Source organism: Coptis chinensis, chromosome 8, assembly GCF_015680905.1.
Source record: "Coptis chinensis isolate HL-2020 chromosome 8, ASM1568090v1, whole genome shotgun sequence".
Classification (NCBI taxonomy): Eukaryota; Viridiplantae; Streptophyta; class Magnoliopsida; order Ranunculales; family Ranunculaceae; genus Coptis; species Coptis chinensis.
Genome location: NC_141463.1, coordinates 53,683,292 through 53,695,799, shown reverse-complemented (window position 1 = coordinate 53,695,799; position 12,508 = coordinate 53,683,292). Strand labels below are relative to the sequence as shown.

General features: G+C 37.0%; 1 protein-coding gene across 4 annotated transcripts; it reads left to right on the top strand.

The window, feature by feature from the left end:
* Positions 1 to 20: 20 nt before the first annotated feature.
* On the top strand, positions 21 to 11,763 carry LOC147481937 (uncharacterized). 4 transcript variants are annotated; one of them, XM_086578099.1, is made up of 8 exons: positions 21 to 330; positions 408 to 512; positions 609 to 683; positions 823 to 1,062; positions 7,567 to 7,638; positions 9,380 to 9,519; positions 9,607 to 9,705; positions 10,105 to 10,337. In XM_086578099.1, the coding sequence occupies exons 1-7, from the start codon at positions 274 to 276 to the stop codon at positions 9,608 to 9,610; spliced, it is 693 nt and encodes a 230-aa protein (XP_086434225.1). In that variant the 5' UTR covers positions 21 to 273; the 3' UTR covers positions 9,611 to 9,705; positions 10,105 to 10,337. The 4 variants fall into 4 exon arrangements, with proteins under 4 accessions (XP_086434225.1, XP_086434226.1, XP_086434227.1 ...); XM_086578101.1 differs by lacking the exons at positions 7,567 to 7,638; positions 10,105 to 10,337 and adding an exon at positions 11,324 to 11,763 and having other exon boundaries at positions 22 to 330; XM_086578100.1 differs by lacking the exon at positions 7,567 to 7,638 and having other exon boundaries at positions 9,380 to 9,705.
* Positions 11,764 to 12,508: the final 745 nt, after the last annotated feature.

Below are 12,508 nucleotides of genomic sequence, written 5' to 3'. Positions count from 1 at the left end.
TAAGCTATTTTTATCTTTTCCTGTTTTATATTGAAGGATGTTTATGATCTTTCACCTACTCGTCGAGTTGGTGTTTTGCTAAAAGCCAACATATCTTGGAAAAATTGGAAACACAGACTTCGCAAGGTTTATGATCGATATTCAACCAATTCTGAGCGTATGGAAAACATACCAAAGCGTACAAAAAAATAAGATTGGGAAAGCTTTATAGAAATTTGCTCGACTGATGAAGAGAAAATTAAGCGAGAAAAGGGCAAATTATCTAGGGAGCACATGAAGTTGCCACACACATCTGGTAGACTTGGATGTGCTAGAATCGAAGAGGAACTGGTATTTTCTATTGTTACTAACAACTTTTGGATTTACCAGAATATTGTTATATGCTTAAGAGTTTGTTTTGTTTTTAGATTAAGGAAAGCCCAGATGGTACGGTCACAAGAACGCATGTGTTTGTGGCCACACATACAAGTAAGGACGGATCATGTCCTTTTCTTGAATTGAGACCAAGTCTTGTAATTGGAATTCTTATTCTTTTATTGTTCTTTAACTTTAGCTCTTAATTGCATGGTGGAAAAATTTGTGTATATGACTATAAATTTTGTTTCTAGGATGAAATCAAGCGGCTTGTGAGCCTTGACCCCTACTTGGGAGAGAAAGATTTGGATAATGATCCTGTGGCAAAGGTATATATATTTAGATAATGGTCATGTTAGAGCAGGCATCTATCTAGTATACTCTAAAACTTTTCAGTTGATGTATCCAGTTGATGTATGTGTTAAATGTCGTCCTTTGTTGAATGTAATCATTTTGTCTTATGGTTAGGTCATTGGTCGTGATGGCACGGGTCGCGTTCGAGGACTAGGAACTGGTGTTACAAAGACTGTTGTACATGCCTCCGCTCCTTACATCAAAATTGTTGAAGAAGAAAAGAGAAAACATGAAATTACAGATGAAAATGTCAAACTAGTGATGCAACGTCTTGATGAAGAGACGAGGGCACGTAAAATTCTTGAGGAAAAGTTAGAGGGTTATGCACCAGAGTTTGAAAATACTTCTCCACAGGTAATGAAAGCTGACTTAATGCAACATTTCTTTATACATGTAGTAATATATATCGTGCTAGTTTATTGCGAATGGTTGCTACCCATCCACCCAACATCCATTCTCATTACTGCATACAATAGGTTTAATTCTATTGGTTCCCTGCTGCAATGAGATTGGTTTCTTCACATCCTTGTTCAAGACATCTTTTTCCTCATCCTTGTTTATAATCGCCGCTGGATTCTCTGCTGGTGTGCGGGTAGGTAAATTCTTGCCCATCTCTCTCTCTGACGTTTTGTCATTTTCTTCTATAATTAGGCCTATGTTACTTCCATCCTCCTTTTGCTCATTGGAACGAGAGCACCCTTCCGCTTGATAACTCGAGCCCTGCAGCTGTGTTTCTTGTTTGGTGTTTCCCATCCATCACTCTCCTTAATATTGTTAACTTCCACCAGTTCTTGAGTGTCTACCATTACTTCTTTAAGTTTCATCCTCTCCTGTGATTTTGCCTTGCCTTCTTCTTCTTTCTCAACTTGTGTCTTTTGTAACCACACTTTGTTCGACTCAACTCGACCGAATTGCTTTTTCTTATGACAACTTTGGTCAATATGTCCAAATACTTCACATTTGAGGCAGCGCGGTGGTTTCCAGTTAGTTATATTCAAAAGCTACTTTATAAGCCCTTCTTTGATCTAGTATAACCGGTATAGCTTCAGGGTATGTGCACTTGGCATCAATTTCTACACACACTCGTGCGTAGGCTGTTCTAGACATGTTCTCAGTTAGTCTATCAGTGAAAATAGGCACTCCTATTGCACTGCCAACTTGGCTAAAACCCTCTTTATTCCACATCTCCATTGGCAACCCTTTCATGACCACCCATATAGGAATGGTCCGAAGTTCTCGTGCTCTGTGTGTCCAGCAGCTTCTACTTCAACACTGCCTTTATCTTCCTTGAGTACCTGTGGTGTGGCCACTTGAGTTTGCACTCCCTGGTTAGTCAGGTTCGAAACCTTATTGAGTTCTTGTGTTACTCCTGGAAGGTTCACCTCATTCCCAATAGTTATCGGAATCATTCCCTTGGTGGCAGCAGCACAACCTTGCTTGACCGCTATAACTTCCTCGACTTCTGATGAACCTGGTGCTTTCTTCTCACCCGATGAACTTGATGTTGCTAGTTTCAGGTTCTGCTCGTCCCCAATTACGATCGTCTGAGTCATTTCTTTTGCAGCAGTAGAACAACCTTGTTGAACAGTTAAAACTTCTTCCACTTTTGAATCTACTGCCCTCTCAGACTTTACTAGTTTCTTTAATTTTTTTTTGGTAAACTACTAGAGTACTAGTTTCTTACTGTGATGCATCATGCATGAACAATTGTACTTGCTTACCGGCTCACTTTGTTGGATACTTAGCTACCTAAACCAGTGCAACCTCTCTGTATATTCATAACCGTTACCCTGGGATTTTTTTTTATCTCACCTGTTTTAGTTACTATGAGCAGAGGCTGCAGAGCCTACTTCTCCCATTGTCTGTTCTGTAGCATTTTGTAGTTTAAATGTTTCCTATCACAGTAGGCTTTAAAGCTAGTTTAATATGTTTCTGATTATAGGTGGTGTTTGTCGGAAAATGATCTAACACGCAAAAACTAGTGAAAAGAGATTAAAATGTACCAAAAGTGACTATAAGAGAGCTTAAAGGCTCGAGCAAACGATAAATTTCTGATTATCAACCGAAACTTAGCGTGAGCTCTCAGTACTGCTAGTTCTTGAAAACCTAGCATTGTTAGTATAAAAACAGTAAATATCACCGTGAATTGCCCTCTCAGACCTGCCACCAGACTCTATAATCATCTTGTCCTGACACTATGAATTAGTTTGCATGAATTAACCTTCGTGTTATCAGCACGACGGTCTTTACAGCTCAACTATATTACCTTAGTGCAATTCGTTTTAGATTGATATTGAAGCCCACTTCACTAAAGTAGTCAAACAATTTTCTAAAAATCCTATTATTTCTTTCAGTTCACATGTCCCTTGAAATAGCACTTAGAGAGATCTTCTTTAGATTCTCATGGCAGTGGATTCAGTAGTAATATACTTGTTTTTTGAAAATCAATGAAGGCCCGACTAAGTTCTATCAGGTAGGCCACATTATTATCTTAGATAGCAAGTAGTGAATGATTTAGGGATCGACTTCATCAATTTGGGGCATACTCCTACTTTTGGGCATCTTCAGTTTTCATTTTAATTTATACCTTAGGTGATAGTTAGTCGTTTAGTTTTCTAGTAAGTTCTTTCTCCTCTGAAGAACTAAACTTATGGTCAAGGAATTGGAAAACTGTCTAATACACAGAGGACTAGGCCTTAGTCATAGAGCGATTGGATTTCACTTAATCATTTTATGGTTTGATTGTGAAAACATACATTATGAAACTTTGCACTTCAATGGTTTAAATATACTCACTGCTTGCTGCTTTGCATTGAAGCAAGAGTCCGCTGCTCATGTGGCGATTTGGTTGTCCTTTTAAAGCTTTCGTTAGGTAGTTCTTGATTCTGCTAAGGATCTCATCATATTGGTGGTCACCTTTGGTTGTCTATCTTGGTTAGGGAAGATTTTGAGCAGGATAGTCAACAACATTTGTGGATTTTTTTACTATAGCACAGGTATTTGGAAGGCCTTTTTAATTGAGTTGGCACCTAGGGAAAAAAAGAGAATAATGGAGTTGGACAGCATTGAATTTGAGATCTGTCCATTTTTTTTCGATGTTGCCTTATTCTATAGATATTTGCATAGATACTGCTCCTCCACTTGTGCACATAGGCTAACCCTTTGTGCGTATCCAGCACCTGCGTCTTTACCTGTGTAACTGTTAGGTTTCAATAGAATGACAGAACACAGCAGCCCAATACACTGGAGAAATTCTTTTTTCAGTTACGATTTTTTTTTTTTAAAGAAAGTTTAAGATTACACTCTGACGTTGACTTGAGCAAGAGGCTTTTTTAAAGAAGTATCTAGGTAGTTGTGAAAGGTATAAAAAATATGACCACGAGGCTTTCTTAAGTAGCCAGCTGGAATAGCAGCATCTGCCCCTGACGGTACGGAACAAGTAACAAGGGCTTTCGCCTCCACCACTTTCGCTGGTTTGGAACCCCCTTCCCTTATAGAGGAGTCTTGCTTATCGTAGCTCATCCCGAACTTCCGTTTCATTATGTGTAGTCAGGAAGCAACCAACCTGCAGCTATGAGTGAAATGTATGGCCATTGACCATGCTTACTATCTCGCCCGAGCAATTGCTTTCTTTGGTTGAACAACTAGAGTCTAGTGTCCGTCACCAAGCTTCATTATTTAAAAGCGGCAGGTGTAATAAACCGTTTTCTAGTACCACGAAGGATTTCAAAGTGAAGAAGTCTGGTAAGGATAGGAAAAGATCAAAATTGGTGATGATGTATCCCTTCGGTTCCGGCTTAGTTCAATTCATGGAGGAAAGGAAATTGATCAGTTTAATGACTGATTTGAGCGGTACTGTTCGAGTGAAGAAGAAGAAAGGATCTTATTTTCTTCCAAGCCATCTCTACGCAGTCTGCAACTTTGATATTTCATTACTACCGATCAAGCTCAACCTGCCTATGGTATGCAAACCTCGAGATTGGACGAGAGCCTGCCCGCCTGATTAAAATCCTAGATACCTGTCCGATCCATCAGGGGGTTACTTAAGTGGGCCAACAGGTGGCCTATATGATCGTTACCGCCTCTTAAGTTCAGGTGACATTAATCATTTTTATATTGATATTGGAAGAGAAAAAAATTACGAGAAACTGTCTTGTAATGAACAAGCTGCAGGGTCAGGCCTTCCAAATCAACAATTATTGGTTGCAATGTCTTAAATAGAATGTCATTTGTTGAATCGGTAAATTCACACGAGTACTGGCCGAACCTAAGTAAGGCCAAGAGGGACGTGTGAAGGCTGGAGTGTGAAGACTCTTCACACGAAACCCTGGTTCCTGTTCTGTCAGCCTTCTAGCTCATAGACAGGCTGCATCCCTCCTTATGAAACTACCATCTCAAGAAGTGGAGGAATCATATCTGTAATCTGAAAAATAGGAATTTCAATCACGAACGAGATATGATTCAGAATTGCTGTACCCATGCCCTTCATGAACTCCATGGGCATGTTCGGTGACCAGCCGTGCTTCCTGCCTGTCACCACTAAGAAGCCAGAGGGTAACAACAAATTGGTGCCATGCCTAATGTCTCCGAAAAAGAAGAGCAACGCAAACCTAGCATGCCCAAAAGTGAACCAACCCCTTGGACTGCTCCGAAAAACGAGGCCCTTATCTATAAAGGTTTGAATCTCTCTTCCTTGTGTTCAATTCCATCTTTGAAGATAAAGTAAGTCAAGTTTCTTCTTTATTGCTTGTCTGAACCCAAAAGGGGGCTGAAGGATTCAATATCGAGCTGCAACCCCTCTCCAACCAAGTATGGCTATTTTTTTATCATCTTATGAAATAACCGGAAAATAAAAGGAACTGATCCTAGTGGCTCTGGGTCAGGTCACGAACGGTATTCGAATGATTTGAGCTCTATCGTCCCATCCTCTAACTAAACTAGTCCACCAGCGAGGGTAGGCAACAACTTAAGAACTTTAAGTTAGCCCGCGTAAACACCACTTAAAATACATGGAAACTCCGTGAAAGGTCAAGTCTTGGATGTTGGTTTCAAACAGAGCGTTGATACCAAGTGAGTTCCTGACATTATTTCTAAAGTTCAACCAATCTGTTTTCATTGTTCCTGATGGTACAAAGATATTTACTATGCTGACGACAATAGGCATGTAAACTGCTAAAAATTGCTAATGTTTCTACTTTCTGATAACAGTTTAAGTATTAGTTAGTTAAACTTCTATCCTATATTTAACCATTGCAATGTTAGTTGGAATAGCACTGCTGCAACTTCTGAAGTAGTTTGGGGCCAGCAGCAGTAATATCACATGCGTCTTTACCTGTAAAAAATTCATTACTCAAAAATATGCCAAACACCCACTACTAAAAAAGTGACATATTATGACGCTTGTTTTTTATCTATCTTGACGGCTTTGTTAAAAACCGTCAAGATAGGTGTTTTAGTAATATTTTTATGACGGCTATTACAATTTTATGTCGTGTATGACACAAGCGTCAAGAAAATATAATAAATTTATGACGGTTAGTACAACATTATGTCGTGTATGACACAAACGTCAAGAAAATATAATAAATTTATGACGGCTGTTGTAACATTATGTCGTGTATGACACAAACGTCAAAAAAATATAATAATTTTATAACGACTGTTGCAACATTATGTCGTGTATAACATAAGCGTCAAGAAAATATGGTGGTGTTTCCTAAAATAGTCAAATTAGCAATAGAATAAACCGTCAACGTTCTCACAATTTTTTGGGCACTAGCTATGCTGTACCATTTTGGCTTTCAATAAAACCGTCAACAACTTTACAAAAAAAAAAAAAGAATACCAAAATAATAAACTCCTCACTAAGAATTGAACCGGTCAATAAACTCCTCAGTCCTCACTTATGGAAACCGCAATAGAGAAATCCAAGTTCCCCTCTCCAATGAAAATTCTCCCGCTCACCTCAATTGTTTTTCCCTCTCACCGGATATTAAGGGATTGATGTTAGGGTTACGCCTATTTATCTTTCTTCCCCTTCCATTGCAAACCCTAAGCTATACGCTTTTTTTTTTTCTTAGTCTCGTTGGTTTCTCGCGACACTCACTTCTTCATTTTGCTTTAAACTTGTTTGAGAAGGGATCAGTCTGATTACTACTACAACAAAGTTTTCTGAAATCTAAAAGTAAGTATTTTTTTTTGTTTATTTATTTTTTCTTGTTTAAATTATTTGTAGAAATACTTTTTATTGCATTCGAATTTTTTGTTTTCAATGAGAACCTCAGTCTGAGGTTCAAATCATCTGAAAAAATGCAACAGTATTATGTTTTCTCCCTCTCTCTCTCTCACCGCCATTACACTATTCTCTCGCTCTTAACAGACTTATTCTTAAAGTTTTGTTTATGCAATGTTTGATTGGAAGCTTCAATCCTCCTAAACTAAATCCATTAAAGTATTTGTCGGTCGGATGGTGGTTTTTTTCATTGTAGTAGAAATTTTGTACTCTTAGTCTTATCTCTTGAAGATTTCTATCAATCTCTCGTGGAAATCTACGAGATCTTGTAGCTTCCTAGCACGCCCTACGATGAATCCCATTTGAAGACAAAACACCCAAACAACGTCTCTCTTCATTCCTCCTATATACTGGATCAGTGAGAGAGATGTGGCATTAGTATCGTTAGTTGGTGTTGCTACAATGTTTGATCTCGCAGAGATGCATCTACTGCTTTTTTCCTTTTTTTCTTTCTTTTTTTTTAAAGAAAAAATTGAGTTTGTTCTTATGTTCAGGATTCATATTTTTAAGCTGTGGGTTCCCTTTTACATAATTAAGCTTGTGCGAAATGTTTTACTCAATTCTAGGATGGGGCAGGTCGTATCGGGAAAATGCTTTTCGCAAGGCAAGGAAAGGAATTTGACTATGATTTAAAACAGGTAAAGTTGTACTTACAGACATAACACTTTTACTTTTTTTAGTTCAAGATATGATCAAAAGAAAACAAAAATCCTACAGGTAAAACATGTTCTACAAGTAATTCTGTAATCAGTGTGGAGATCCCCTGGATGACAAATCTAGAAGTCAAAACCAGTATAATTTATCACCATTCACTGGACTGTTACAGAGCCATCCTGCTTCATTTTCATGAGGCTGCTCTCAATGTTTCGAAATACAGGTTTATACATGCGTGCAAGGCCATTATATGCTTGAACATCGTGTTGGAGTTGTGCAGAAAGCTTCATGACCTCAGCAGAAAGTTCCTCTGCTCTACTTTTGTTCTTTTGCAAGTTGCCCCTCAAGTAACAAATATTCATCTGTGTAAACTTTAGCACCTGCAACATTTCCATGATCTTTCTCGGCTTAAAAATCTTGACGGACCTTTCGTTACCCATAGGTAGTATGCTAGTCTTTTAGGTTCTTGATTTATCCAAGAAACCACGGAGTTCTTCATTCTACCTAAGGCGGTCTTTGACCTGGTTACGCCATTGTACCACCACTGCGGCGGTTGCTTCTTCATAAGAGGCCGAGATATTATAATTTTTCCTCAAAAGCCTCTCTATCTCCGAAGATTGTGAGTCGATCTCCATCGAAGTTTCGGCGACTATTTTTCGTCTCTCAACCATGATTGCCATATCATGCAATTGTTTCTCAAATCTATCCTTGTCTTCCTTTGAAAGTTCCTTGTTAGCGACTTCATCCATAGCTTCGAGGTCTTTTTGATAAAAGCGCAAGTCTTTTTCTTCCAACTCTTGCTTTTCAACAATAAGCAACGAATTCCTAGATTGCTCCTCTGCTAATATTCGTTCCCTCTGTTCTTTAGTAGCTTCACTTGTCGCAACTCGAGTTCAAATTGGCCAACTCTTTTTCCATGCTTTGGAAATGATCTTGTGAGATACCCATAGAAGAGACAAGTGGATTCATTATTGCTTGTTCTTTGTAAAGAATTTAATTACGCTCTCAAAGCTGCAAACATCTTCCTCGGTTGCATCTTGTTCCTCTTACGCCTCCTTCAATCTCTTCTTGACCATCCAAAGGCTGGGAGAAATCCTCCCGTCGCAAGAATCGGCCGCATCTTTTTCCATGGCCACATCCCGAAGAGCTTTCCTCGGTGAGGGCACACTATTCGCTCGTGTCATTCAAACGCTTGTGCATCGATCGTTTTCAATTTCCTTTGCTTGAAGCTCGAGAGTTGGCCACCACTTTGTGATCTATTGATTCCCAAAGGCGGAAGTGGATTGGAAGAAGATTGGAGATCGGGCCCCGATGATGCTTTGCTTAGTCTTTTCTGCGCTCTTTTTTGGCCGAATTTCTTCCAGCGTTAGATGCACGCCTGAGTTGCGTGGTCACCTCGTGCACCACGGTAGCTCATAACAATATTGTATTATGATGTTGTTTTATGTTGTTCTAAGAGTGAACTATATAACCTTGTGGACACATTTAGCTCATAACAATTTCGTTTTTATAATGTTTTTTTATCGTTGTTCTAACAGTGACCCTTGCTGTCCATGTACTCCTTCCAGGTCACAGTGGATTTTCCGTGATGGCATGATCCATGACTCATGCTTCATTTAATTTTGAAATTTTGGCTAGAGTATAATAGTATTTTATATAGAAATGTTGAAAATCGTGTTTTCTTTATTATTGTTCGTTTCGGTAGAATTGATTTGCTCATTTCAGGTGCATACTGAAGTATTTTTCAGCGACCGCCCTGTGCTAAGGGTATGTAATACAAAGGAAATGATTGATAAGCACTTGAAAGCAACAGGAGGCAGAGTTTTTTCTCATTTCCCCAAGAACCGAATGGATACCTACAATTGGTATCCCAAGAACTGTTATTTATCATACTAATTGCAAGTATATAAAAAGAACAGAGATGATTGTAATTTCTTTGTTGACTTATGTAGCTAATGGAGTTGGCTAACACTAGGACATATACAAGCGCAGACCTTATTGAAATTCGTTTGGAGTTTATCAAGTACATCGAGAAATTTATCTCGGCATAGGTATGTGTACCATTTATATATCTTTTATGTTTGATAGGTATTTGGGGGTTGTATAGGAAGCTTTAGTCTGAAGTTTTTCCACCATACATTTCGAATTTAGGTCTAACTTCTTATGTTCTTTCATTTGCCTATTAGCTAAATGGTTATTTGTGTACTTGTGGTAGATATATATACAGATAAGATATATCCTACAGTGGTGTACGTATGTTATTTCGGGCTTAACCAATATGATTCTCTGTCATAGTTGATTGTATCTCTTTCGTTTAGTAGTTATTGACTTAGTTTGCTAACACATTGTTTGTGTATTTTTTTTAATACTGTGTAGAAGTCGTTATATGATTATATTTTTAGTTTACTTATTAAACAAACTAACACATTCTTCTTCATATTGTTTTTTAGGTTATAAGTGAGATAAGGTAGCTTAATTAAGTTTGTTTGAGATGGATTAGTTGATTAGCAATTTGTTGGATGGGTTATGTAAATTGCATTGTTGTTGGATTATGAGACTTGCTTGATTTTGAATAAAGTGCTTAAGTTATTTAATTTTTTTCTCCGTGGATAAATCATGTAATATGAACAAATTCTTGGAATGATTTATGTTGGTAATAAAAGTATGATTCTTGTTTCTGTAATGGACTCTAGCTGTCAGGTGTCTAAATGTATTGGTGGTGTCTGAATGTATTGGTTTACAAAAATTTCAAATTTACAGGAATTTTCAAATTTACAGGAAAAAAAAAATAAAAAAAAGGGGAGTTATGACGGATTCCAAAGAACTGTCGTGTGGCATACCAATTCTTGACAGTTTTTAGTGTTAATTTCTTGACGCTTTTGTTTCTCAGAGTGACGCTTAAATAAAAACAGTCTTAAATGAAGGTTTAGTTCTTGACACTTTTTCTAATAAACTATGACGGTTAAGTAAAACATGTCATGCAAAAGGATCCAGTTATGACGTTTATAAATGAATTTTTGTCATATTAAGTTTGAGCTTTTATGTCAGCTTCTCCAGAACCGTCATCATCTTTATGACGTTTTTTGTTAACTTTTATGACGGGCTCTATAATGACAGTTGTTTTTTAAATGAAAAAATGTCATTAAACCTGTTTCATGACGGCTAAAAGCCGTCATCACAAGTCATTTTTTTTAGTAGTGACCTAAAGACCATACTTTCTTTCTACTAGATTGCTACCTAAAAAAATCATTTGAAATAAAATAAGTTAGATACCTGTGCCAAGTGTTAAAACCGAAGTTCTTATGCGGGGATCGCTTGATATCTCAAAACACAATTTATCCACCAAGTCTACCTGAGTAATGTACAGGAGATGACAATTTAACATGTTGCATGTCTTAATACTTGTTTTCAATTATTATAATAATTAATATTTGTCAGATGGGTTTGTACTTCTATAAGAGGTTATGAGGCGTTTTGGGAAACAATACTCGATAAACAAAGACCCGGTCAGAGCATCCGTTTGGTAGAGAGAGAATGGATGTTGCTCTAACCAACTGAGCTAATAGGCCAATTTAAATTAATTATTTAAATTTAAATATTGTTGTGTTTTTATTGAGAGTTGAACTTGTATATCTTGTATTCATTTATAATTGTGATGTTGTCCTGTAGGTAAGAAGACAATCACGTGTTTTTGATGAAGTGTCACATGTTCAACAATCCACACGATGCCTTTTGAAGAACTTCAAGAAAAAAACCGTTGCACTTGGAACCGTGTCTAATGATGTACCATCTGCCGACTCATATAACATAACAATTGACGATATCTTTGACTACACAACTGAGTTATATGTTGGGGAAGGAACATTTGGCGACATTTCAATTGGAGATACAATTACATGGCCCATACCTTTTGTGGAGCCAATTTGATGTGAGTTGGTGAACTTTTTTTTGTGCATTTTAGTAGTTTCGCTTTTTTTTGTGCAACCTAGTTGGTTTTGCATACACATGAAGATGTATGGTTGTATATGGAGTATACTAAAACTCATGTAATGTACTTTGTTATAATATTTTGGTGTTTTGATGAAAGAATCTATTGTATTTTGGTAGAATGTTGATTTGAGTTGGATAGTTTAATTTTTATGAAATTTTGATTATAAGAATTTCTTTTAAAAAAAACATTAATGCTCAGAAAAATGACAGATATAGACCGTCAAGAAAATTTATGTATACAAAAAATTGACGTAGCAAACCGTCAATAATTTTCAAATTTGCATCCCAAATTCCATTAAAATTGGATAAATTTGACTAGTGAAATAGCAAACTTTGACGGTTATGGACCGTCAACAATTCTATTTATTATTGACGTTGACCACCCGTCAAATAAATTTAAAATTATTGACGGTAACTAACCGTCAAGAAAAAAAACGACTATGATTTTTTTGACGGGCCTTGAGACAGGCAATGTCAGTCAAAAACAGTGTTTTTTGACAGGGTCTACCAGTCAAAAAAGTCTTATTTTCACCTAGTGTAACACCTAGCTATTTCTATTAATTTTTTTTTATAATATATGATTAATATTAATAATAATAAATAAATAAAATAAAATAAATATGATAAAGATTAGTGGAGAGAGAGGAAACGTGGGAAAAGAGGATAAACCCTCTTCCCTGTTTTCGGGGGTTTTGAAAAAAATAAACACATAAAGGAGTTCATACGGAAAGTTTTACACAGAGAAAAAAAGAAGAAGAAAAGGGCGGATTTGTGCACCTCTTATTTAGTTTTGGATCAGATTTATGGCATTCTATTATATATATTTTTTTCTGCGGGATACGAGAGGTGAGTAGATACTGTTAT